Source organism: Doryrhamphus excisus, chromosome 6 (assembly GCF_030265055.1).
Source record: "Doryrhamphus excisus isolate RoL2022-K1 chromosome 6, RoL_Dexc_1.0, whole genome shotgun sequence".
In the NCBI taxonomy this organism is placed as follows: domain Eukaryota; kingdom Metazoa; phylum Chordata; class Actinopteri; order Syngnathiformes; family Syngnathidae; genus Doryrhamphus; species Doryrhamphus excisus.
Genome location: NC_080471.1, coordinates 20,096,799 through 20,124,133, shown reverse-complemented (window position 1 = coordinate 20,124,133; position 27,335 = coordinate 20,096,799). Strand labels below are relative to the sequence as shown.

The following is a 27,335-nucleotide window of genomic DNA, read 5'->3' as shown; positions in this document are numbered from 1 at the left end:
CGTGCATGCGTGGGTTTTTTCCGGTTACTCCGGTTTCCTCCCACATTCCAAAAACATGCTAGGTTAATTGGCGACTCCAAATTGTCCATAGGTATGAATGTGAGTGTGAATGGTTGTTTGTCTATATGTGCTCTGTGATTGGCTGGCGACCAGTCCAGGGTGTACCCCACCTCTCGCCCGAAGACAGCTGGGATAGGCTCCAGCACCCCCGTGACCCTTGTGAGGAAAAGCGGTAGAAAATAAATGAATGAATGAAGATTATCATTCATCCAGGTCGAGTATTCTCGGGTCTTATCTATCAATTAGCAGTGCTTTTTCCTTTTAATTGTGGTAATTGTTTTAATTCTGTAAAGCACTTTGTGTTGCATGTCTTTGCAGGAAAAGTGCTATACAAATAAAGTTGATTTGATTTGATCCCATGGATATGAACGGATTTTAAATTCCTGCTATACCCCTCAACATTAGCAGTGTTTTGACAACTCACGACGTCCCCTCCTGCCTTAATATTTGCATTAAATACTATTGGAACCGTATTTGCTGAAATAGCTTATTAAAGTTAGCAATGTTGCTAGTGGCGATTTTGCGACTTTGCCGCTTAAAGGGTTAAAAGGATGCCAAAAAACATCACACTATATTGAATCATACCTGCTGTTTTTGTCAAATGTGGCTTCAAACACAGCATTGTAGAGATGCATTGTATGTGGTGTGAAGTTCACAACAGCGAACGCGTGGGATTGGCTGGGAACGAACAGCGTTGGAGATGACAGTTCAAAAATGTCCGCGTTGCTCGACATCTGGAAAAAAAGTAGAATTATATCTTCAATTAGGATACGATGATGAAGAAGTCCAAAATCCAAAATAATTTTTACCTTAATGCCAACATATCTGATGCCCAAATTGAGTGTGTAAGGTACTTTGCTGTTGTTGGTGAGTTTGAAGCGAGCCTGAGCAGTTTGCCCCACAAGAATTTTGTTGAAAACAAACTTGTTCTCTTCCAAGATATAAATTCGTTCAGCGTTGACAAACTGTTCGGTGGAGATCTGACTGCTGCTTTTACACAAATAATGCTCCTCAAAGATGGATGCCATGTCTAACACAATGCCTGGGGAACAAAGAAAAGTTGTCAATAACGATCAAAAAACAGGGGGGTCGGGGTTTACCGGTGTCCAGTTTAAATAGGTAAGACTCCACGTAGGTCTCACCTGGCTTGCATACTTCAGCTATCAGTTTGTATGGTATCCCATCAGGGTGGTCTAAGGGGTCCCGGCCACTGATGTCAATAAGTAAACTCTGGCTCCAGCTGCCGAGCTGTTCCGCAGTACAATCAACTGTCACCATCATCCGGTTCCTTGGTTGCATTATCCCTGCGCAAGGGAATACTGCAAACACCCCCGTGCTGAGTCGATTCTGGGATTGCAGAAAAAATGCTTATGTGTATTTTGGAAATTGGAAATTAAAATACACAAACAAGTTTTTGTTTATTGCACAAGATCAGACAGACCGCTAGACTAGATAATTACACTGAGAGACCGATATTTAGTCTGACAAAGTGATAAAACATGGGGAAGGTTAATTAATATTAGAATAATACACACCAAAAAAGTATGGATGAAAAGTTGGGTTGTGGATTTAGTCTCTCACCTGTGAGATGCTTGCATCTTTCTGCTCGCTCCTCATTCTGCTCCCAGCTGTGTGAGATTTTTCCGACATGCTCTCACGAGCTCCTCTCTTACACGGAGCCACACCACTGCAACAACCAAAAAGCAAAATCACAAAATCAATTCTCATATCACTTTTGAAAAGTGACGTTTGAGGACATTGGATTTAAATTCTGCATTCATTCATTTTCATTCATTTTCATTCATTTTCTGGAGGCTGGAGCCTATCCCAGCTGTCTTCGGGCGAGAGGCGGGGTACACCCTGCACATCGCCAGCCAATCACAGGGCACATATAGACAAACAACCATTCACACTCACATTCAAACCTAAGTCGCCAATTAACCTAGCATGTTTTTGGAATGTGGGAGAAAACCCACGCATGCACGGGGAGAACATGCAAACTCCACAAAGAGATGGCCGAGGGTGGAATTGAACTCGGGTCTCCTAGCTGTGAGGCCTGCATGTTACCCACTCGGGCAGCCTTGTCTCAATTGTAATCATGGCAATTTGTATATACTCCAGACCGTTAAGCAAAGTGATAAGGTGAATGACAATTGCAAATTCCCTCTTCATAATCCCCAAAACACCTTTTTCCACTGCATTTCAACCCTGCCACAAAAGGACCACGCTAACCACTCGACCGCCATGCAGCCCATTCATTTTCATTCATTCATTCATTCAATTTCTACCGCTTTTCCTCACGAGGGTCGCGGGGGTGCTGGAGCCTATCGGGCGGGGTACACCCTGGACTGGTGGCCAGCCAATCACAGGGCACATACAGACAAACAACCATTCACACTCACATTCATACCTATGGACAATTTGAAGTCGGCAACTAACCTAGCATGTTTTTGGAATGTGGGAGGAAACCGGAGTACCCGGAGAAAACCCACGCAAGCACGCAAGCACGGGGAGAACATGCAAACTCCACACAGAGATGGCCGAGGGTGGAATTGAACTCGGGTCTCCTAGCTGTGAGGTCTGCGCGCTAACCACATGAAATATAAACATTCATTCATTCATTTTCTACCGCTTATCCTCACAAGGGTTGTGGGGGTGCTGGAGCCTATCCCAGCTGTCTTCGGGCGAGAGGCAGGGTACACCCTGGACTGGTTGCCAGCCAATCACAGGGCACATATAGACAAACAACCATTCACACTCACATTCATACCTATGGACAATTTGGAGTGGCCAATTAACCTAGCATGTTTTTGGAATGTGGGAGGAAACCGGAGTACCCTGAGAAAACCCACGCATGCACGGGGAGAACATGCAAACTCCACACAGAGATGGCCGAGGGTGGAATTGAACTTGGGTCTTCTAGTTAACCACTCGACCGCCATGCAGCCCATTCATTTTCATCTTAATGTTAAATTACAGTTAGAAAGAAGGGATGAAAGACCGAAGCGGTTACTATTTATATTGTACATTGTACTGTAGTGCTGGTGTAGTCCCCTACCTCTGCCTTGTTCGTGGACAAAGGTCAACTCCTGCACAGGAGATGGTGAAGTGCGTCTCAAAAACGCCATTGTTCTCAATCATGAAGGTTTGACTTTTCTTTGAGCCCAAAACCAGAGCACCAAAGTTAATGTCACACATTGGTAAGATTGTGTACCTGGATCAGACAAAAACACATTGCATAATTATATTACAATATTTGATGAATTGGAAAAAAAAAACATCATAGGAAGACAAACATTTAACCAAGTGAGACATTTATTCATTAATTTATTCATTCTTATTCTATCCAGGGCCATGCAGAGGCTGCGGCCTGTCCGAGCTGACAGGTCTTAGTAGACCCTGGGTTAATCGCTAGTTAATCATAAGTGAGGAATTCAGCAGCTCACAATCTTTGACAACTAATACATATGAAATCATAAGTCAAACCTGGAGAAGACAGCATTAACTGAAATATTGATGGGTAAAATGGCAACAATGTGTCCTCCATCTCCAATGGTGGGTTCAATCACCTGCAATATCCAGTAAAATTATTAGTTGGCACCATTATAATCAAGTTACTTATGTTTTATGTCTAAATATAAAGCTATATATCACTAATATTCATATAAAAATGTTACATAAATGTGATGTAAAGTTTTATTATTGTGACAATTACTTATCATTACCATCGATTCCAGTGTATACAGTGTATTCCAGCCGCTACTCTTTTTTAAAAAAAAAAATTCTGAACCCTACAGCTTCTACAGTAGTGTGGCTAATTTATGGCTAAGTTTTAATCTTGCGACATCTCTTTTACTTCAGAACTACTACTAATCATTTGAATACTGTACAGTGAACTCACAATGTGCTTGTCAACCCATCATTATTACTGAATACAACAGTCTGGCTCATCTTACAAAGAACAGTAAACTCACCATACAGCGGCTTAACAGTCAAACAGTACCAAGGGAATATACAAGTACCAATACAAGTTTTAAAAAATCCTATAATGTACTGCATCCAAGTAAAGCATTCATTGGTGCCTGTCAGGCACTGTATTGACATCAGCCTCCCTCTGGGCTGTGGGCTCCTCTGGCTCCTTCTAGTGGACAAAGGCCATCCATTTTGTATGCCGCTTGTTCTCCAATGAAATACTTTGCTCAGATGAAATGCATTATGGGTAAACGTTAACATTGTTGTTGTTTTTTTAACACAGTACTGCAGGTACCTTTTAAGTGTTAAGTTGCTGTGTAATGAGTTTAGCGTTTTTTTGTCACAACTCCGTGAGTAATGACATACTGCAATTTCCAATGGGTCGACAAGCTCGTCATTACTTTTTTCATAGATCATGATTGGCTCCTGTCAAAGAGTCGCCTGGTCCTTTCAAACTTGTGTGTGCTACAAGATGCCACAAATATGCTAGAAATCATTTTTTTGCTCAAAATTTAGTGGGTCCGGCTTATACACAAAAATGTACAGTATTTTGATTATAATGATGATTATGATTACAGTATAGACTTGTCCAAAGTCATACCTTGCATGTTAGGGCAGGTTTGTCTGTGACAGAGATTTCCCGCTTGGGTTTGCAAAGGATCTGAATCACGGTGAACTTTTTGCGAGGCATTAAGGTACCATTTGCGGGGGACACAGTAAAGGCAGAGCTTAGGTGTGGATGGCATGGGTTTTTTGGCACAACTGCAATCCTTTTGAAAGAAAAAAAAGTAAGTCACCAACAGGAACAGTGTGGAAGTCAGAATGGTAAGAATAGTTATTTTGACAACGATACAATAAAAATTCAACAATTTTTCCCAAACGTACTTGAATGCAAATTCATATTTTCCTTGGTTTTTCAGTCTGATGGTACGCTCGACTTCTTCAAAGACTTTCATTGTTCCAAAGTCCAGACAGCCATCTGGAATAGAATAATATTGTATGTAATGACTCTCAACTGGTGGGTCAAAACCTGGACCGTTTTGAGTGGGTCGCGAATCTTTGCCAAGAAGTCATACAAAATCATCTTGCACATTTATTCTGAGGTGGTAACATAGGTGACAACCACTGTGTGTATGCTATGTATTCTTAATATGGCAATAAGATACAATCAGTAACCAATGACCAAGCACTGAGATTCATACCTGGTGTGATGTCCATAGCTATATCAAACGCTTCTGCGGAGACTTGTATTTTTTCAGTGTATAATATGCCCAAAATATTTTCCGCATCGAAAACCTGAAGAAAAAAAACACAGTACAGATCAGGAACATCAATGCAACATTTCCTGAAAAATACTTACAATACTTACAATTACATATGCAAAATGGTAGCTCACCTCAAAGCGTAATTGCTTTTTGATATTGAGAGGCTTCTTGGCCATGAAGTGCATGGTCAGTAGAAGGGAGGATTTGGGTAAAACAACACTGTTATCCTGAGATATACTAAACTCATCGCCAAGTTCTTCCATACCCTGCAATCTCCAAGATATCGGCAGTGGGGTCCTGTTATGGATCTTCAAACTTCGACTCTCTTGCCTGCAGTGTTGATGTGGGATTACATTAAAAAGAGATCCGGGCTACATTTAACATAAATAATGCTGTTATATTTATAGATACTGTTTATATTTATAAAGTCTGGTACCTGTGAAGTAAAACCCTGTTGAAGTGCAGACGTTTGCTTTCTAGCTCAAGCTCTGGTCGCACTCCCAAGCAGGACAGTGGAATAATGAACACTTCTGGATTATCCCTGATACAGCAAACAATGTTGTCCTTGATTTCTCCCGCGTTCGTCGGGTAAGACCACACAGTCAAATTCTGGAAAAATGGAATCATGTTAATCCAGTGAGTGGGTCAAAAGTAGGGTTTTTTTGGAGGGCCGATGCCGATACCGATTTTTTTCCATCACCCTTAGCCGATGGCCGATTTTGCTTGGGATGATATTTGTGGCCGATACTGCTTTTGATCCCTCAATTTAGATGAAAAAATGACCATGATAACAAATATTACAGGTCTCATTCATTCATTCATTTTCTACCGCTTTTCCTCACAAGGGTCGCGGGGGGTGCTGGAGCCTATCCCAGCTGTCTTTGGGCGAGAGGCGGGGTACACCCTGGACTGGTGGCCAGTCAATCACAGGGCACATATAGACAACCATTCACACATTCATACCTATGGACAATTTGGAGTGGCCAATTACATTAGCATGTTTTTGGAATGTGGGAGGAAACCGGAGTACCCGGAGAAAACCCACGGATTCACGGGGAGAGATGGCCGAGGGTGGAATTGAACCCTGGTCTCCTAGCTGTGAGGTCTGTGCGCTAACCACTCGACCGCCGTGCCGCTACAGGTCTCATGTTTAAAGAAATATTTATCGAAATGTAAACACTCTTTTTTAAAAATTATTATTTTTTAATTTTTAAACATTTTTAAAAAATGTAAAATTTTAAAAATTTTAAAAATTTTAAAAAATTTAAAAAATTTAAAAATTTAAAAAATTTAAAAAATTTAAAAAATTTAAAAAATTTTAAAAAATTTAAAAAATTTTAAACATTTAAAAATTTTAAAAAATTTTAAGTTTTTAAAAAGTTTAAAAATTTTAAAAATTTAAAATTTAAAACATTTAAAAAATTTTAAATATTAAAATAAAGAAATACAATTAAAAATAAAATAAAAACTTAAAACTATATTAGGAAAGCAGGAAGTGAACAAATGTAACAGTTACCGATTGTAAAAGTACCAGATGGAGGGGTAGGATTTAATAAGCTTTGCTTCTTCCTACTCCTTTTGGACATGTGGAACTGTGAACTGATTATGTGATGCATTCAATTGTAATCGGATGCATGTTCAAATGAAATTAAACCATTACCATTACCATTACTATCAATCTCACCATCAAATAGTCTGTTTCCTACTGCTACACATACGTATTAATCGTCTTCTTTGTGAGAGGTCTTCTGAAGGCATAGAAAAGGGAATGGTACGAAATTCCCCCGCGGTGAGAGTGCTTTTATTTTATTTTTTATTTTTTATATCTGTTGCGTTGGTATGTGATGTTTTTGGGCTTTCTTGTTGTCACACCATGACTTAAAATGTTATGCCTAGCGATCACCCAATGAAATGTGATGGGCTCGGTAAAGTGTTAAAAGCAAGCTAATTCTATTACTTGTGAAAACGCGCCCTTGATGTGATTCAACAGTGGGGGCGGGGTACCGCGACTACGTGTGTTGCGGGGTCCTCTGCTGCCGGGGCCTGACTGTAAATCATGCCATGGAAAAATACGGCCGATACCGATACAAGGAAAAAAACGCATATATCGGCCGGCCGATGTATCGGTCGATCCTTAGTCAAAAAACAGTCATGCTACCTGTTCCTCGTCAGGTTGCAGAGTCATGCTCGGAGGATCCAGCAAATACGTTGTGGCCTGAGTATCATTCTGGAAATGGAACTGAATCTCAGTTTCTAGCCCTGAATTATTTTTGATCATCAGTCTCTCTGTGTTCTCCGGATACCGATTATCCTTGAACCTGTACTGACAGAAATAGTTATATGAAATGCAGCAAGGGACAGAACAAATCAGGTGTATTCCCGTTTTCACCTGTCTCTCGTCTTGCTACAAAGTAATGGTCCAAATTCATAGAATCCAGGATTGACGACATAAGTCTTCTGAAGTCCTTGTGTGAGTTTTGGTACTTCTCGAGAATAGGGAAAAAGAACCCTGTAAGAAAAGGAAATAGGAAAACAATATCAGCTATATTGTCTAATTACAAACTGTAGATTTGCAGTTTATTTCAGTTTTCTATCATTACGATAAAACTGCTGACTGACTTGTGGTCTTGGCAGAAGGAGGGATATGTGCAAATTCCTCTGCAGAAGAGTTCATAGACTTTCTGAGTCTCCAGCAGTTCAAAGTGGAAGATTTGTTCAAATTTGCCAGGGGAGCTGGCATAAAACCATATCTTCAACATCACTTGCCCGTTAGCGGGTACCACCCAACGAAAATTTGTTAAGCTGAAAAAACAAATATCACACAGGTTACTCAAAGAAAAGCTAAAAAAAAAAAAAAAAAGCAAATGACCAAAGTATAGTTTTTCTTGCCTCTGGTTTCGTTTCTGCTCTACACCTGCACTGTGTTGATCTTGTTCGGGGATTTCAGGTGTGGAAGAACTGAAGGACTGATCCAAGCCCTTGGATTTGGGCAGGGGTAGGGGCCTTTTCACGCTCTTCTGACTGTCTCTGCCCTTCTTATCCTTTAGAGCGCTCAGTTTCGCACCAGCTTTGTTGCGACCTTTAGTGAACTGTACGACACAGAAACATGCATCACAACAGAGATAATTCAGATTTTAAAATAGAATCCTTTTTTCAATCAAACATAAAAGCATACAGTGCTTTGCCAAAGTGTTCATTCATGGATATTTATATTTGTTTTTAAAAATCCAAACTCTTTCAATGGAATTTAACTTAAGAAATTGAAAAAAGCTCCAGTGGAAAAAAGATTTTCAAAAATCGGTGTCAATTCGTGGGCTGCACGGCGGCCTCACAGCTTCGACACCCAAGTTCGATTCCACCCTCGGCCATCTCTGAGTTTGCATGTTCTCACCGTGCATGCGTGGGTTTTCTCCGGGTACTCCGATTTCCAAAATTCCAAAAACATGCTAGGTTAATTGGCGACTCCAAATTGTCCATAGGTATGAATGTGAGTGTGAATGGTTGTTTGTCTATATGTGCCCTGTGATTGGCTGGTCACCAGTTCAGGGTGTACCCCGCCTCTCGCCTGAGGACAGCTGGGATAGGCTCCAGCATTCCCCGTGACCCTTGTGAGGATAAGCGTTAGAAAATTAATTAATGAATGAGTTTAAGTAAATTAATTCATAAGTAGGGCTGCACGGCAATCAAATGGTTAGCACACAGGGCTCACAGCAAGAAGACCCAAGTTCGATTCCACCCTCCGCCATCTCTGTGTGGAGTTTGCATGTTCTCCCCGTGCATGCGTGGGTTTTCTCCGGGTACTCCGGTTTCCTCCCACATTCCAAAAACATGCTAGGTTAATTGGCGACTCCAAATTGTCCATAGGTATGAATGTGAGTGTGAATGGTTGTTTGTCTATATGTGCCCTGTGATTGGCTGGCGAACCAGTCCAGGGTGTACCCCGCCTCTCGCCCGAAGACAGCTGGAATAGGCTCCAGCTGAGTTAAAGTAAATGAATTCATAAGTAGTCACCTCCCTCAGGTCAGTATATCCAAAGTATTTTGCATTTCCATGTACAAGTGACGTGTCAGTTTACCTTAGAGGCTTGTATATCGTCATCATCTTCCTCTTTCCTCTCATCTTGTTCATCTGTGTTACAATTCAGAAAGGTGAAGCAATCACAGTTTAGTTTTCTATTCGTTCGTTCCCTATTTTTGGGAAGACAAACCACTGACAGTGTAAGAGGAGGAGGGATGGCTAGTGTGCTCGATCCCAACCCCAACTCCTCCAGGATCTATGGAAGGGAATAAAGCAAACCAAATGGTAAGAAATATATTGGCGTGGAAATTGATTTAAAAATAAAAACAAGGTATTTGTTGGCCTCACCTCATTTAGTGGAGGCAGGGCTTTGTTTTTCAACAGTTGATGTACACCCGGATACTCTTTGCCTATGAGTTTAACAACGATGTGAGGGATGACACAGATTTTCTCTGCTATCTTGTCTTGTTTTTGTGTTGGTTCCGTCTGATTGTGTGGAGACAGAACCTTGCTACTGGATTTTTTGCTCTTCTTTGCCGAATGAGCCTGTAAACAATGGAATTGCATTTTAAGGATGTATATTGCTGCAACAGGGCGGCACGGCGGTCGAGTGGTTAGCGCGCAGACCTCACAGCTAGGAGACCAGGGTTCAATTCCACCCTCGGCCATCTCTGTGTGGAGTTTGCATGTTCTCCCTGTGCATGCGTGGGTTTTCTCCGGGTACTCCGGTTTCCTCCCACATTCCAAAAACATGCTAGGTTAATTAGCGACACCAAATTGTCCATAGGTATGAATGTGAGTGTGAATGGTTGTTTGTCTATATGTGCCCTGTGATTGGCTGGTGACCACTCCAGGGTGTACCCCGCCTCTCGCACAAAGACAGCTGGGATAGGCTCCAGCACCCCCGCGACCCTCGTGAGGAAAAGCAGTAGAAAATGAATGAATGAATATTGCTGCAACACTGAAAAGTGTGTGCTCATGAAATTTGCCAATGCAGCATCAGCGTGTCTTAGAATATACAGTATGTGAAATAGCAGTGTCACGAGTGTCGACGAGTGTCACTTCGTCGGAGTCTGACTTTTGAGGCTCTTTTGTTATTAACAGCTATATAAATAAACTTGACTTGAGTTGACTTGACTCAACAATGAAGAGTCTTGAACCAGTCATGATGTGCTATATATATCACTATATTGACACTTACTATGGTACCCATTATGTCATTGGATGGTCATATCACCTCCTACTTCGGTACGAGGTACATTATTTAAAAAAAAAAACAAAAAACAAAACCTTAAACTGTACTATGGAAAGCAGGAAGTGAACAAATGTAACAGTTACTGATTGTAAAAGTACCAGATGGAGGGGTAGGATTTAATAAGCTTTGCTTCTTCCTACTCCTTTTGGACATGTGGAACTGTGAACTGATTATGTGATGCATTCAATTGTAATCTGATGCATGTTTAAATGAAATTAAACCATTACCATTACCATTACTATCAATCTCACCATCAAATAGTCTGTTTCCTACTACTACACATACATATTAATCGTCTTCTTTCAGAAAGTTCTTCTGAAGGCATAGAAAAGGGCACAAAATTCCCCAAATTCTTTAAAAACGATGACTCCAGAATTTAAAGTGCAACTTGTGTCAGCAGCTTTGACTATAAAAATCCTAAGACAAATCCTTAGACAACTGCAAAGCCACCAGTCGCAGAGAGTGATTGTGACCTGAAAACGTACAGGTTTCTCAGGAGGATCCTCTGCTGGTGGTGTGAGCTCCGGACATGGAATCGGGACCCGTAATAAGCCGTTGACACGGTCCCAGTGCTGGAGAATGTGCTCCACCATGATCTGGCTCCGGTCGTATGCACTGAAGAGATTGTGAAGCTGATCTTCTCTTGGCTAGACAGGAAAATGACAACCAATGACAGATTCACAGAAAAGATTCTAAAAATATATGACAATTGTAGGTCAAAGTCATTAGAAATTGTATGGAAGAGATATAACGATCTATTATTGATACACACCATTACGTCCTCTGCTGATAATTCAGAATCGTCTTTCTTCTGTGGGTCACCATCTTTGCCTTGATTTGCTGCATTAATACAGACAGATTATTTAAAACCATTTGCAACACAGTCATTCTGAAAGTGAAAGTGTATTAGTAGTTAGGGTTAAAAACATATTTCTCCTTGAGATAGTATGCGGCCTTTCTCAACCTGGGTGTCGCAATATCGTTATTAATGTCTGTTAAGTTAATATTAGATGAGACATTTCTATGGAGGTCATTTGTTTTTGGATTTGTCCATCCATCCATCCATCCATCCATTTTCTATACCGCTTATCCTCATTAGGGTCGCGGGCATGCTGGACTAGTTGCTAGCCAGTCACAGGGCACATATAGACAAACAACCATTCACACTCACATTCATATCTATGGACAATTTGGAGTCGCTAATTAACCTAGCATGTTTTTGGAATGTGGGAGGAAACCGGAGTACCCGGAGAAAACCCACGCATGCACGGGGAGAACATGCAAACTCCACACAGAGATGGCCGAGGGTGGAATTGAACTCGGGTCTCCAAGCTGTGACGCCTGTGTGCAAACCAAATGTTTTTCAGTTGCAAAGAAGCCAAAGAAGTACAGACCTCCCTCATTTATCACGGTTAAGCAGTTTCTGACCTTCTAAATACAGTTTTTAACATTATAACATTAGAGCCTGTCGACATGAAATAACACCCCTATAGCCGTGAACAATTTGGAGTCGCTAATTAACCTAGCATGTTTTTGGAATGTGGGAAGAAACCGGAGTACCCGGAGAAAACGTATGCATGGAGAGAACATGCAAACTCCACACAGAGATGAAGTAGAGTAGGGTGCAGGGTGGAATTGAACTTTGGTCTCCTAGCTGTGAGGCCTGCACGCTAACCACTTGACCACCGTGCAGCCCAAAGATACATTATTTGTTCTAAATCAACTTCATCACATTGTTTTGTGTGTCATTCATTCATTCATTCTCTACCACTTATCCTCACAAGGGTCACAGGGGTGCTGGAGCCTATCCCAGGCGGGGTACACCCTGGACTGATTGCCAACCAATCACAGGGCACATACTATAGACAAACAACCATTCACACTCACATTCATACCTATGGACAATTTGGAGTCGCCAATTAACCTAGCATGTTTTTGGAATGTGGGAGGAAACCTGGTACTCCCAAAACGGATTTGTCCATTATGTTTTTTAATTATGTGCATTATGTGTGATATTCAGTTCAGAAAAGTATTGGAAAAAAAATAAAGAAAAAAAGCCAACCCCCCAGTTTTCTCTCCCTGTAGCCTCCTACTACACTGATAAGCCAAGAGATGCTCTCTTTTGGTACCTTCATTCAAAGAACCTTGCTCTCTCTTGTCTTGTGAGTCTTTGGAGGACATTCGAGGGCCGGTTAAGGCACTTGATTGCTAGGGATAAAACAAACGATAAAAACAAAATTATTTAAAATTAATTTGTTTGCATTTCGCTTCACATAACAGTCAGTCTCTTCACATGGGTACCAGAGTGTACCACATGTGATGTGATGTCAGTCAGTCGTGTTATGTGACTGTATGTGTAGCTTAGTACATGTGTGTACAGGATGTAGTATGCCTGGCTATGTATGATACATGATACTATTTTTTTTTTCATTTAGGAGCACCTGTGCTAAGATTAGCTGCAGCAACACGGAGTATAAGTATGTGTGTGAATGAGAGGGACCCAAGTGTAAGAATGAGGTTACAGGGAAAAGAGATACAGAAGGTGGAGAATTTTAAGTCTACAGTTCAGAACAATGTAGATTGTGAAAAGGAGGTGAAGAAGCGTGTGCAGGCAGGATGGAACGGGGGGAGAAAAATGTTAGCTAGGGTCTGGGTGAGACTGGGCCGCATCAGGTTTTTGAAAAAAAAAATGCATTTATTAAAAACAGAAAAATGAACAAACTTTGCTTTGGTTCCGATTTTCTACAAGAAAAGCTCTGATAAAACATTCCACTGTTCTCAAATATCTATTTTATTTTTCTACACAAAATAAGATGAAAAAATAAATAAACAAACCAAGAATAAAGAAAATCAATCAATCAGTAATAAATAAATATAATAATAATAATAATAATAATAATAATAATAATAATAATAATAATAAAATGGCAAATAATAAAAACTTAAGAAACCACATATAGTTGGTGGGTAGACAAATTATTTTTTTTCTATTTAAAATTAACAAAGCAATATTAGAGCTCTGTAGACATGACAAAACGCAACTGCTGGGTCTTGAGACACATGCTAACTCGCAAACTAGAGAGCTAGCGACCTAAACGGTAGCCTTCAAGTTATTTCCTTTAAACTTAAATCGCCAAAAACCTACCACTTCCACACGGATAGGGAGGATAACTATTAACAGTTATTTAACCTTTAACATGAACATTAATCAAACGTAATAATTTTTTCTGGGTACATGATACCATACAGCATCCATATCAAACTTGCGCGGGCCGCACTAACATTAACTTTCATATCAAGGTGGGGGCATCAAACTAGTGTCCTGCGGGCCACATTTGGCCCGCGGGCCACGTGTTTGAGACCACTGGTCTAGAGACAGTACCACTGAGGAAAAGACAGGGAGCAGAAATGGAGGTAGCAGAGAGGAGGATGCTGAGGTTCACATTGGGAGTGACCAGGATAGATAGGATCAGGAATGAGTACATCAGAGTGACATTACATGTTAGAGGCCTTGGAGATAAAGTCAGAGAGGCCACTCTAGAAAAAGAATGATTAAATTATCTCTTTAAGAGTTCCAAATATGATAATATGATATTCATGCTCCTGATGAGTAGATGTAGACTTCTGCATGTGAATGTGAATTTGTTTTGATATGTACAAAAATGTTCCTGGAATGGAATAGATATATTCACCTTACTATCCATTGAACCCTTCTTCCTTGCCGCTTGTTTACTTTCCTTGGCTGTAGGCTTTTTTGCCTTCTTTTTTAACTCCTCCAGTCTCAGTCTCTTTATATCTTCAAGTTGCTTCTTATCCTTCTGTGCTTTCCTGATTCGCTCAAGAATCCTAATAAACATACAGGCGGTTAGTTGTGAAATCAAACATGCACCCAATCCTGCTAAATTACAAATACAATTATTAAATGAGATAAAATTGAAAGTATTTCACAAAGTTATTGTCGGTTATGTCTATTCCAATATTACCTAAGTTTCTTTTGTTTCTGTCGATCAATAATACGCTCCTTCTCTATTTGTGGCAGACATTCATATTCATCTTCATCCATGTTTTGCAGCCACTTTTCCTCCATTTCTGCTTTTTCCTTAATCAGTGCATCTGATGAATGTCGGAAAAACAGTAATATACAGTAATGCATGATAAAGATAAGAACAGGAATTGAAGTAGTGTTGAAATGGTTGTGTTTGTGTCTGTTTACACTCAGCCTTTCTTTGCGCTCTCTTCCGGGTTTTCAGGGCGTTGTAGGAATCATATAAGTCCACAACATAGATGTGTTTACGGTTGTTAAGAGCCTTGAGAACCACTTGAAGACAGTTTGCCACTGACTTGGTGTAGACTGAATCAAGACCATAAATTACGATGCCACAATAACAGTCTGGCAACTGTTAACATGATGAAAACACCCATAAAAAAATAATAAACAAAGACGAGATTTAAAATTAAGTATTAGATTTTGAGTAATATGATCAAAAGTCATACTACCTGAAATCTCTCCGCTAGGATGTCAACCAGGAGCTGTTCAGGCAAGAGATTGCTGAGCGAGTTCTTATCTATCCCCTGAAGTAGAAACAGGGATTATGTTTCCAAAAGGAACATCCGGTAGTTGTCACATTGTTAATTTACAACAACCAAATCCCTCAAGACATCAGTTGAGGACTTAAAAATGTACCGATCCAGTAGTAGGGTTTGTGCTGCTTTTCTCTTTAGGTGTCTTGGGGTCGTTGATGTTGTCAATGGGCTTTGGAGGAGCTTCAGCTGCAGTGGGGCCTGAGTTTGAAGGCGCTTCTGCACCTTCAGTGGGTGTCTCAGATGATCCAGTTGCTGATACTCCGATACTTGCAGATATTTGAGCTAGAAGAGGGAACCATTATGTTGAGTCATATTGCTAATTTGTAATAATTTCTTTGTGGCATAATAATACATGCTGATATTTGATATCATTCATTTATTCATTCATTTTCTACCGCTTATCCTCAGGAGGGTCGCGGGGGTGCTGGAGCCTATCCCAGCTGTCTTTCCAGCAAAATACAACATAATAGAGAGCAGTGAAGCAAAGTGTCTTCAGCTGTGAAATTGCATGCTGAGTACAACAAATTCTTACATATTGGCAAGTCTGCCCTAATATTGAAAGTTCATTCATTCATTCATTTTCTGCCGCTTATCCTCACAATGACAATTTGGACAATTTGGAGTTGCCAATTAACCTAGCATGTTTTTGGAATGTGGGAGGAAACCGAAGTACCCGGAGAAAACCCACGCATGCACTGGGAGAACATGCAAACTCTACATAGAAATGGCTGAGGGTGGAATCAAACTTGGGTCTCCTAGCTGTGGGCCCTGTGTGCTAACCACTTGACCACCATGCAGCCCTACTTATGAATTAGTTTACGTTAACTCATTCATTCATTCATTTTCTACCGCTTATCCTCACGAGGGTCACTGGGGATGCTGGAGCCTATCCCAGCTGTCTTTGGGCGAGAGGCAGGGTACACCCTGGACTGGTCACCAGCCAATCACAGGGCAAACAACCATTCACACTCACATTCATACCTATGGACAATTTAGAGTCGTCAATTAACCTAGCATGTTTTTGGAATGTGGGAGGAAACCGGAGTACCCGGAGAGAAAACCCACGCATGCACGGTGAGAACATGCAAACTGCACGCCTGCGCGCTAACCATTTAATCACCATGCAGCCTTTTTTGTTTTTATTTGCAGAAACTTCTCCTGAAAGTGGACAAAATGCATGCATGTAGCGGAATTTCATGAACGGAAGCAGAAAAATGACTTTTGTATCAGAGGTTCTTGGAAACTACAAATAATTATAAGCAGCAGGTGGCAAACCTCCCGAAGTCCTACAAAGCCCTTGGCTAAATCTGTTGTATAAACAGATGCAATTTTGATTAAAAACCTACCTACATACCTATGGACAATTTGGAGTCGCCAATTAACCTAGCATGTTTTTTGGAATGTGGGAGGAAACCGGAGTACCCGGAGAAAAACCCACGCATGCACGGGGAGAACATGCAAACTCCACACAGAGATGGCCGAGGGTGGAATTGAACTCGGGTCTCCTAGCAGTGAGGTCTGCGCGCTAACCACTCGACCGCCGTGCAGCCCATATTTGATATCAAATATACATAAAAACATGATATGACACAGTATAAAAGATTTGTACTGAGTATCTTACACACCAGCCTCTTGCATCCTCAAAGCATGTTCAGCGGCAGCACGGTGAAAGAGATATCTTGCAGCCAGGCTAACGAGAGAGGTACCGCTCTTCAGTGCATCAGCAAACACACTATCCACTCTTAGAAACGCAGCCCCATAGTGAGTTGCCAGAGCAGCGGCTTTGCTGCTTTGACCTTAAAGAATTGAAGAAATGACAATATTAAGTTTTTTTTAATTTAAAGTTTTCAAGTTAATTCTGACCTGGAATCTTCTCAACTAAATGCTGCAAAATATACCATAAAAAAAAACATATATATAAAAAATAAATAAATAATAAATAATAAATAATAAATAATAAATAATAAATAATAAATAATAAATAATAAATAATAAATAATAAATAATAAATAATAAATAATAAATAATAAATAATAAATAATAAATAATAAATAATAAATAATAGGCCTCCGAACTCCAATTGCGTCACGTGATATTTTAGTCTATCTCCTCAGACCTCCATCTTACCTCACCATAGCTCATCAAATGATTCATTCTGTGTATGTATACATTTTTTTGCATGCAAATTATAAGCTCACCAATGTCTGGAGTTGCTAATAGCATTTTTTCCCAACAATCTGTGGCTCTACCTGGATTTTTTTAAAACATGGTTAGTCCTGCAAAAAACGTTTAATGACCACATTTCCACTGCCGATGTTTTGCCAAGATTGTCTGTACGCAGTAAACGCGGACCTATGTTACAACGCTTTCAGTTCATACACAGTAAACCGGGGTCTCCAATCATGAGCTCTCCAAAGGGTTAATTAATTTATAATCAACTCCCATACTGATAAAATTAGAAATAGGGTTCGGTAGTAGTCTGGAGGTCCTTGGGAGCGCTTGGGAGTGGGACCATTCACAGCAGAGTGGGCGTGCCCGGAAGCAAGTAATGGCTGCAATAAATTAAAACTGACCGTTCTGGAAATCTAAAGAAATACAGCTGAAATAGGTAGATTCTGGAAGATCTAGAAAGCTTTCTGTGTGGGCTATTGTGTGTAGCTGCTCTATAGGAGTCCACAACTCAATAAAAAGGTAAAAGAATTAGCACAATAGGTCCCATTTAAGTGAATAACTAATGTTAAATAATGTTTCTTGTTTTTGTTTTCAGATGGTTATTGAATTTTTATATTAATATGAGAATAAAGAAGATTTTACCTGTCAGTGGGGCTCCATATACTATTATAGCAATGCCTCGACGGTTGAGTGCAGCCAGACCCTCGCGTGACAGGTCAATGTCAACACACCGGGCAAGCGCTTTAGAAATGGGAGTTACTTCCAGCGTTCCCAGATTCCCAGTTTCTCCGACTTTGATGATATCTGAAATGACTAAGGTACAAAGGGATTCGGCTGTCTTAAAATCTAAGGTTAAATTGTAGTTGAATGTATTTAATTTTAAGATAAATGTGTACGGTTTCACTTACTTAGTTCAGCTTTGTGTTTTTCACCCTTTTTGCTGTTTGTGCAGTGTTGCTGTGACATCCCAGACAGTCCTGCATCTGCGGTATAAAGTAGATTAGGCCACTCAATTGGCAATAAGCTCCTACAAATGATATTGTTCCTTATGGCCCAGTCCCATACTGCTGTTTAATAATTCTGTCGGCCAAAGACAGTAGAACATCTTTGAAAACACAACCATGTGGGACGGGACCTTGAAAGATATAATACATGGGTGACAGAGCTTGATGCTACCGTCGCTGTTGAGCTGAGAGCAGTGATCTTTGGAAAACTCCAGAAGTTCTATTGGAAGACTGTCTCCGGCATGTCTTGGAGGAAGCAGCAGTATTCCATTCATGTCATATGCATCCATTAGTTTAAGAATCTAGACAAAATAGAGTCAGGTCAGTTTAAGGGTAGATCATGTCTAGATTGTCCTTGAACCTAAGTAAAACTAAAATAATAGAAAGGACAAGTACCAGCAAATACAAATTGACGGTGTAGACATTGAAAGGGTGAAGGAAAATAACAATAAATAATACACAATAAATAAAAATATGACCTGGAAATCTCATATTACAAATATACAACATAAGGTGGCCAGAAATATTTCAATATTAATCAAAGCAAAATTTGTTCTCAATCAGAAATCACTCCACACTCTTTATTGCTCTCTGGTTCTACCATATCTTACTTATTGTGTGGAAATATGGGCTAATAACTATAAAAGCAATCTTCACTCACTAAATGTACTGCAAAAAAGGTCAGGATAATTCATAATGCCGCCTATACAGAATATACTAACTCCTTATTTCTAAAATCACAAATACTTCAACTTGCTGATATAGTTCATCTTCAAACAGCTAAAATAATGCATAAGGCTAAAAATAACCAATTAGCTAAAAATGTCATCCAATACTTCTCTACAAGAGAGGAGAAATATGATCTCAGGGAAGAAGTACATTTGAAACACTTATATGCTAGGACTACGTTAAAAAGCCATAGCATTTCAGTATGTGGAATCAAACTATGGAATGGATTGAGTAAGACCCTCAAACAATGCACAACGATGAGCCAATTCAAGAAACAATACAAGCAGTTGATGTTTGCTAAATACAAGGATGAAGAGTCTTGAACCAGTCATGATGTGCTATATATATCACTATATTGACTACTTACTATGGTACCCATTATGTCATTGGATGCTCATATCACCTCCTACTTCGGTACGTGATAAAAAAATAAATAAATTAAAAAAAATACCTTAAACCATATTAGGAAAGCAGGAAGTGAACAAATGTAACAGTTACTGATTGTAAAAGTACCAGATGGAGGGGTAGGATTTAATAAGCTTTGCTTCTTCCTACTCCTTTTGGACATGTGGAACTGTGAACTGATTATGTGATGCATTCAATTGTAATCTGATGCATGTTCAAATGAAATTAAACCATTACCATGTCTTCAACTGACCACCACCATAATGTCATCACGTAACGCTACAAAGCACAACAAAACAGGTATTACTTTGGCATTACCTTCTCTTCGTGTTGATACTGTGTGTCAAACTCAAGGGAGTAGAACTCAATGGGGTAAGAGCAGGGGTTTTTGACCGTGATCTCTGCTTCGATCTCCATAGTGAATGGCAGGCAAGGCCCCATGGTCAACTCTGGTGGGCAGAACTCCAGCTGCGGGTCTTCACCCTGTCCGTGGGCTGTGATGACCACTGGCTCGGTGCCTTCGGTCACATGGACAATTAAATGTCTCTTGTAATGGCACTGCGAAGACAGAAATCAATGCAATATTCATGTTCTGGTCTTCATTATATTCATTATTGATGCTAGAAAATTGCATTTTATTTGACTTACCCCCTCAATCGGAGTGAACTTGATCTGAACATTGGCTCGGTCGCCAGGGGTGAGCTTGCCGGAGTTCGGGGTCATCTCGAACATTAAAGGTGGTGGCCGGTTCTGCTGAAGGAATTTGTTTCGCTGGTGAAGTGGGAGGAATTTATCAACCTGAGAGGAATAAAAAACAAGGGTAGGTTTCTCGCACTTTTTAAAAATGGAGTAACACCAATATAAAATTTTAGTGACTGGAAAAGTCTACCTTCACAGGCTTCACATCTTCAATGATGCTCCATTTGCAGGGCACAGATTCATGATTGTGGAGCTGTAGTGTCTGAATCTGATTGGGTTTAAAATAAAAGCTTGTATTTATAGTAGTAGTACATTTTGAATAAGAGTACTCCCATAAATAGATTCACCATTCATAATTCTTTTCACTGTAATTTACTGTCAAAAAAAGGTGTTTTTATTTACTGTGCAGTCATTCATTAATTTTCTACCGCTTAATCTCACGAGGATCGCAGCGGTGCTGGAGCCTATCCCAGCTGTCTTCGGGCGAGAAGCGGGGTACACCCTGGACTGGTCGCTAAGCCAATCACAGGGCACATATTCCTAATTTGTAATCATTTCTTTGTGGCATAATAATACATGCTGCTATTTGATATCATTCATTTATTCATTCATTTTCTACCGCTTATCCTCACGAGGGAGTGCTGGAGCCTATCCCAGCTGTCTTTCCAGCAAAATGCAACATAATAGAGAGCAGTGAAGCAAAGTGTCTTCAGCTGTGAAATTGCATGCCGAGTACAACAAATTCTTACACATTGGCAGGTCTGCACTAATATTGAAAGTTCATTCATTCATTCATTTTCTGCTGCTTATCCTCACAATGATCGCAGGGAATGCTGGAGCCTATCCCAGCTGTCTTCGGGCGAGAGGACAGCCTGGACTGGTCGCTAAGCCAATCACAGGGCACATATAGACAAACAACCATTCACACTCACATTCATACCTATGGACAATTTGGAGTCGCCAATTAACCTAGCATGTTTTTGGAATGTGGGAGGAAACCGGAGTACCCGGAGAACATGCAAACTCCACACAGAGATGGCCGAGGGTGGAATTGAATTCGGGTCTCCTAGCTGTGAGGTGCAGTAATATTCTGGTAATTTTTATGGTAAAATCAATAGAGTCACTGTCGTACCTTACACATGCCACATCGCACAGTGTCAAACTCCAGTGTTTCCGTGGAAACAGAGATGGACGGCAAGGTCACCACAGCACACAGACGCACATGGACTGATGGGGCACCCATGATCTATTAAAAAAAAAAAATAGTTATATGCCATGGAAATCATGGCAAAAAATGACTTCATAATGAAGTTTTAGCACCTGAATTGGAATGACAGCAGTTCTGATCCCCAGTGGCAGGTTGCCTCTTTGGGGGTCAAATTCCACAGTGAAAGTCTCTGACTCACTGGGAGAAAGATTCCTTATATTACTAAATTCTATCCTAAAACCTGAAGAAGCAAGAAGCAAACAATCAGAATGTTTAATTAGCAAATTAGCATTTATTTACTTTTTATTGTTATATGCTAATAACAATAAAAAGAAAATAAAGCCAAGTAGTAGATCACCTACTCAATAAGTATCAATGTACAAGAAAGGGTAAATATTGCAATCCCATACAAGCCAAAATACTGTAAGGCATAAAGGTGCAGATATACAAATATCAATACCAAGTGAAAATACAGTACCTGCTGTGACTTTGCTGTTGCCGTGGAAGGATACGGGTAATGACCCATTATTGGTCACGGTAACAGTTTGTTTGCGGACTTGGCTTGGAACAACATAGCCAAAATCCAAAACATACTCCGGAAGGCAGAACCTGGGAGAATAAAAAGGTGTTATTATTGATGCAGATGAAGCTAGTTATTATTTACATACATACTTGCTGAGTTTGCTCCATTTTTTGGTGGAATCTTGAGAGCTTCCAAGCTCCGCAATGCTCTTGCTCACAGCCAAAGCATTTTCTGTGACTAGCATGTTCTCAATCTCCATATAAAACAACTCTGCATACTTCAAAGAAACAAGGGAGAAATGAGTGAAAGGTCAATTAATACAGTATATGCACTTGCTTGCAACAATATGGTTATAAAAAAAAAATCTTAAACTGTATTATGGAAAGCAGGAAGTGAACAAATGAAACAGTTACTGATTGTAAAAGTACCAGATGGAAGGGTAGGATTCAATAAGTGTACTTCGGTATGTGACAAAAATTAAAAATTAAAAATTAAAAATTAAAAATTAAAAATTAAAAATTAAAAATTAAAAATTAAAAATTAAAAATTAAAAATTAAAAATTAAAAATTAAAAATTAAAAATTAAAAATTAAAAATTAAAAATTAAAAATTAAAAATTAAAAATTAAAAATATATTAGGAAAGCAGGAAGTGAACAAATGTAGCCAGTTATTGATTGTAAAAGTACCAGATGGAGGGGTAGGATTTAATAAGCTTTGCTTCTTCCTACTCCTTTTGGACATGTGGAACTGTGAACTGATTATGTGATGCATTCAATTGTAATCTGATGCATGTTCAAATTAAATAAAACCATTACCATTACCATTACATAACTGCATTAGCTTCATAGCCATCAATAGGAAATGTAATATATACAAATAGACTATCTAAAAGGATTAAAAGCCTAAAATCTGTGACATTTATGTTAGAGACTCACATTCAGGGCTCTGGTAGCCTTTGTTTCGATGGCCATTCTGGCCCTATCAGCCACATCAGTGTAGGATTCCTTTGCTGTAACGGAATAATCAAATTAAATCAAAAACAGCTCTATACGGTTCTTTTAGGTTCAGTTTTTCCAACAAAAGATTTCACATTTCTCACTGCAGAATAATATATTCGGTGTATTGTAAAGGTATGCATCTACCAAGGCTTCGGGGCAAATTCAAAGAGATCCGTGGGAACACTCCCTCTCCTGTGAGAGTGATGACCTTCGATGGTAAATGAGCTACCACCACCAGAAGCTGCTGCTCGAATCTCTGAGGGACGCCAGGGAGGTAGAGCACACGCAGGCAATGCTTCGAGCCAGCATCAATGTAGCCCTGTCACACAAAAAAAAAAACACTTGCTGGAAAATGAGCTTTTTCCGTATATCGAAGTTTTTGAAGTTGAACTCACCGTTGTGGGAATGACCATGGGTTGCCCCGGTTGGACCTCCTTATTCTGCTCATTTGATTGGTCCGAAGTTGCGTCTGACTGTAACTGCTCAACTGAAGTCTCCTCCTTGTCAGGCTTTTCGATGCTAAATTTGAAGCCCACCTTTCCGGTATTTCTCAGAATTATATTTGATTCCCCAATTTGATCAAAACGCTGGAAAAAGAAGAAGAGATTAAAGGCAAATGGATTAATGCTTATATTAATTATATATATTATTAATGAATATTTTGCTTCCATAAGATTTACTGTGCTTTATTAATCCAACAGAAATTGCCGCACCAATTGGTGAGATATGTATTTTTTATGGCATGTATTGCAAGGGGTGGCACGGCGGTCGAGTGGTTAGCGTGCAGACATCACAGCTAGGAGACCAGGGTTCAATTCCACCCTCGGCCATCTCTGTGTGGAGTTTGCATGTTCTCTCCGGTTTCCTCCCACATTCCAAAAACATGCTAGGTTAATTAGCGACTCCAAATTGTCCATAGGTATGAATGTGAGTGTGAATGGTTGTTTGTCTATATGTGCCCTGTGATTGGCTGGCGACCAGTCGAATTAGTTATTCATTCGCTCATTTTTTATACCGCTAACCCTCATAAGAGTCACACGTGAGCTGGAGTCTACCCCAGATGACTTTGGGCAAGAGATGGGGAACAATCAACAACCAATCAATCACAAGGTAAGCAAAAGACAAACTTCTCAAATAGTGGGGTGGTACCCCCCTGGGGGGTCGCGGGGTACTGTCAGGGGGTTTGCCAGAGGCTTTTATTTCAATGTAGACCTACCAACATGTACAAATTTATAGTACTCAACATGCAATTTGAGTGGTTAGCGCACAGGCCTCACAGCTAGGAGACCCAAGTTCAATTCCACCCTTGCGTGCGTGAGTTTTCTCCAGGTACTCCGGTTTCCTCCCACATTCCAAAAACATGCTAGGTTAATTGGCGACTCCAAATTGTCCATAGGTATGAATGTGAGTGTGAATGGTTGTTTGTCTATATGTGCCCTGTGATTGGCTGGCGACCAGTCCAGGGTGTACCCCACCTCTTGCCCGAAGACAGCTGGGATAGGCTCCAGCACCCGTGAGGAAAAGCGGTAAAAAATGAATGAATGAATGTATTGCAAGGTGCAAAACTTATATCACTCTCACAAAGACAGGAAGTACCACAATTAGCAGTAATGCTTGTTCTGGGTGCTGATTGGCAGATGGGATCGAAGCAAGTATCAGCCGATATCGATACCGTGCTTTTTTTTTTTTTACTGATCAGCTGATCGGAGCACTGTTAGCCTAAGCTTAAAAAAATCTATATGGATCAAATAATTATTACCTTTAATAGTTGTTGTATATAAATACATTACCTGCAGACCAAAGTTAACGATGCATGAGTCAAGGCTGAAGCTGATCTCTGATGCTTCTCCTCTTAGTCTGATGTCATATGTAGGTCCGTGCTCCACTTGGCACTGTGCGATCACCTCTCGCCTGACAAAGTCCTGGCCGTGGAAGACGAATGTGACCAACTGCTGCTCGCCAGGTTGCAGATGACCATACATTGGCAAGACATCAAACACCTACAGGAAGAAAACCAACATCAAGAGATACACCTTGTTGTCGGTAAAAGTCTACTTACTGCTCCTATACACACAAATTCTGGTGACATAAAGCTTTTCTATTAGCTTCTAATCACAATGCGGCTGCACGTTGGTCAAGTGGTTAGCACACAGGCCTCACAGCTAGGAGACTGGAGTTCAATTCCACCCTCTGCCATCTCTGTGGAGTTTGCATGTTCTCCCCATGCATGCGTGGGTTTTCGCCAGGTACTCCGGTTTCCTCCCACATTCCAAAAGCATGCTAGGTTAATTGGCGACTCCAAATTGTCCATAGGTATGAATGTGAGTGTGAATGGTTGTTTGTCTATATGTGCCCTGTGATTGGCTGGGCACCCCCGCGACCCTTGTGATGATATGCGGGAGAAAATGAGTGACTGAATGATACTAACAATGCCTAAAAACAGTCAAGCGTCAAGATTATTCTTAACAGCAGACTCCACACTGATGTTTTAAAAGCTTAACTACTGTTGGTTTGACCGTTTCAAGCAATTGCCCACCTCTTGCACACACATAGAGCACTCTGTGACATCCTTGTCTTGTGTAACAGGTCTGTGACTGAGAGCAGCTGGAGAGGGAGCAGAAGACCTGGGGTAGAGGGTACGTATTAAGATACATATCGTTTTCTCAAAAGATGCAATTGAACATTTTCCATAGCAAAATCAACACTGGCAAATCCACACAAACGAAACAAAAGTCTTGAGACAGTGGATTATTATTATTTTCAAATGAATCATCTTTGAGTGTGTCAGTTTTAGTATACCTGCCGGCACAGTGTGTGTTATCCACCAAACAAGCCCAATGGTAAGAGACAGGAAGCGGGGAACAGTTCGTAATTTGGACTTCCCTGTGATTTTCTGTAGAGTTGAGCACGCTACCAAAATCTACTGTGGTGGTGGAAAAATGGAGGTTGGGATAGTGAACTTCAGCATGCAGCTCCATTTTGTCCTTGTGTGGATGTCCTACATAGTGTATGTTAAGGACCTGAGAGGGAAAAAAAGCATGTTATTCCAAGTTTTTCAACTATATTGATGAAATTTACATTTCGGTAGGCTGCACGGTGGACGAGTGGTTAGCGTGCAGACCTCACAGCTAGGAGACCAGGGTTCAATTCCACCCTCGACCATCTCTGTACATAAGTGGGTTTTCTCCGGGTACTCCGGTTTCCTCCCACATTCCAAAAACATGCTAGGTTAATTGGCGACTCCAAATTGTCCATAGGTATGAATGTGAGTGTGAATGGTTGTTTGTCTATATGTGCCCTGTGATTGGCTGGGTGTACTCTCGCCCGAAGACTGCTGGGATAGGCTCCAGCAACCCCCGTGACCCTCATGAGGAAATGAAAAATGAATGAAAATGAATGAATGAACATTTCAGTATATGCACACCCCCAAGTGACCCATCAACTAATAATTAATTAACAACTAATAACAATTAACGGTTCTGGCTGTAGGAAATATTTTTTTACTGTTTATATTTTCTCAAGGAGGATGAGGAGGAGATACAGCGAATATAACATCAAAGGTTCTCCTATTTGGTGATGTAGAGCAGGAATGTTGCTGGAAAACAAGTAAGATGCTTGGATTAGCCTGCTGCTGTATTTAATGTAACTGTCAGGAACAGATCCTGCACATTTAAAGGCAATGAGAGGCGTTGATTTGATTGGTTAAGATTACACTCGGCTGTGTTAAACCCTGTCACGCTTTCTCTCCCCCCTCTTTGCTACTTGCGACGGTGGGAGGGATAGAAGCGCGGATGCACAAGACAGGTGCGCCGAGCCTGCGCCTGGTCTACGAAATTAGAGCCCATGGAGTGATGTTCAAATTGTGATGTAGCGAGTGAAAATTGTATATTGATACCCGGAAAGCATCTGTAGTAAAAAAAAACAAGAAATATAAAAAAGTTATAAAACACGTTGTTACCTGATCCACCACTTGTGACAACCGGCCTTGAAAACGACTTGGATCAAAACATATCCATAAGTGTGCCTCTTCCCCGAGACCTAATGTCATGCTCTGAAAAATAAATACATCTTGTAGTTAAAATCCTTCAGGAATATTACTTTTGATGCAATGTAAAGAGTATCACCAGTAGCAGATGATAGGACAAAATAACTTATAATAGTAACTAAGTGGTTCTATTACACTGAAACATGTTGAATATAATCATGAGAATAGACTATAGAATCTGTTAAGATGTTTAAATATTAAATAAATAAGTTATTTCACATTATCAGCGAAAGTGAAAGGGTACCTTAGTGGTAGCAGTACTCTGGTCTCCCTGCGTCTCACATAGTGAGAAAGGAGCTGCTATAAAGAGCTTCATGGATAGAGCCAGAGATGACACGTTCTTTAAAACCAGCTCCTCATACAGTGGAGTAAGACTCTTTCTTGGGTGCTATTGGACAA

At 40.3% G+C, this 27,335-nt stretch overlaps 1 protein-coding gene across 3 annotated transcripts in view; it reads right to left on the bottom strand.

Moving 5' to 3' along the window:
• The window catches only part of hydin (HYDIN axonemal central pair apparatus protein), a 67,404-nt gene that overhangs the window by 26,965 nt on the left and 13,104 nt on the right, over window positions 1-27,335 (bottom strand). For 2 of the 3 annotated variants that reach the window (XM_058076250.1, XM_058076252.1), the window contains exons 22-65: window positions 27,181-27,324; window positions 26,850-26,942; window positions 25,691-25,911; window positions 25,428-25,515; window positions 24,682-24,891; window positions 23,287-23,478; window positions 23,036-23,210; window positions 22,829-22,902; window positions 22,042-22,169; window positions 21,848-21,978; window positions 21,483-21,610; window positions 21,295-21,408; window positions 20,353-20,430; window positions 20,112-20,261; window positions 19,782-20,021; window positions 18,502-18,631; window positions 18,234-18,308; window positions 17,968-18,138; window positions 16,779-16,949; window positions 15,254-15,435; window positions 15,067-15,141; window positions 14,783-14,966; window positions 14,553-14,682; window positions 14,262-14,415; window positions 12,699-12,777; window positions 11,342-11,409; window positions 11,055-11,216; window positions 9,663-9,860; window positions 9,373-9,570; window positions 8,187-8,386; window positions 7,917-8,099; window positions 7,687-7,806; window positions 7,456-7,615; window positions 5,734-5,906; window positions 5,429-5,627; window positions 5,235-5,328; window positions 4,918-5,011; window positions 4,634-4,802; window positions 3,547-3,629; window positions 3,119-3,274; window positions 1,642-1,747; window positions 1,203-1,407; window positions 870-1,102; window positions 646-794 (exon numbers count right to left, since the gene is read on the bottom strand). In XM_058076250.1, coding sequence (XP_057932233.1) covers window positions 646-794; window positions 870-1,102; window positions 1,203-1,407; window positions 1,642-1,747; window positions 3,119-3,274; window positions 3,547-3,629; window positions 4,634-4,802; window positions 4,918-5,011; window positions 5,235-5,328; window positions 5,429-5,627; window positions 5,734-5,906; window positions 7,456-7,615; window positions 7,687-7,806; window positions 7,917-8,099; window positions 8,187-8,386; window positions 9,373-9,570; window positions 9,663-9,860; window positions 11,055-11,216; window positions 11,342-11,409; window positions 12,699-12,777; window positions 14,262-14,415; window positions 14,553-14,682; window positions 14,783-14,966; window positions 15,067-15,141; window positions 15,254-15,435; window positions 16,779-16,949; window positions 17,968-18,138; window positions 18,234-18,308; window positions 18,502-18,631; window positions 19,782-20,021; window positions 20,112-20,261; window positions 20,353-20,430; window positions 21,295-21,408; window positions 21,483-21,610; window positions 21,848-21,978; window positions 22,042-22,169; window positions 22,829-22,902; window positions 23,036-23,210; window positions 23,287-23,478; window positions 24,682-24,891; window positions 25,428-25,515; window positions 25,691-25,911; window positions 26,850-26,942; window positions 27,181-27,324 — 6,467 coding nt within the window. The remainder of the gene's footprint in view (window positions 1-645; window positions 795-869; window positions 1,103-1,202; window positions 1,408-1,641; window positions 1,748-3,118; window positions 3,275-3,546; window positions 3,630-4,633; window positions 4,803-4,917; window positions 5,012-5,234; window positions 5,329-5,428; window positions 5,628-5,733; window positions 5,907-7,455; window positions 7,616-7,686; window positions 7,807-7,916; window positions 8,100-8,186; window positions 8,387-9,372; window positions 9,571-9,662; window positions 9,861-11,054; window positions 11,217-11,341; window positions 11,410-12,698; window positions 12,778-14,261; window positions 14,416-14,552; window positions 14,683-14,782; window positions 14,967-15,066; window positions 15,142-15,253; window positions 15,436-16,778; window positions 16,950-17,967; window positions 18,139-18,233; window positions 18,309-18,501; window positions 18,632-19,781; window positions 20,022-20,111; window positions 20,262-20,352; window positions 20,431-21,294; window positions 21,409-21,482; window positions 21,611-21,847; window positions 21,979-22,041; window positions 22,170-22,828; window positions 22,903-23,035; window positions 23,211-23,286; window positions 23,479-24,681; window positions 24,892-25,427; window positions 25,516-25,690; window positions 25,912-26,849; window positions 26,943-27,180; window positions 27,325-27,335) is intronic. The other variant, XM_058076251.1, reaches the window with a different exon arrangement.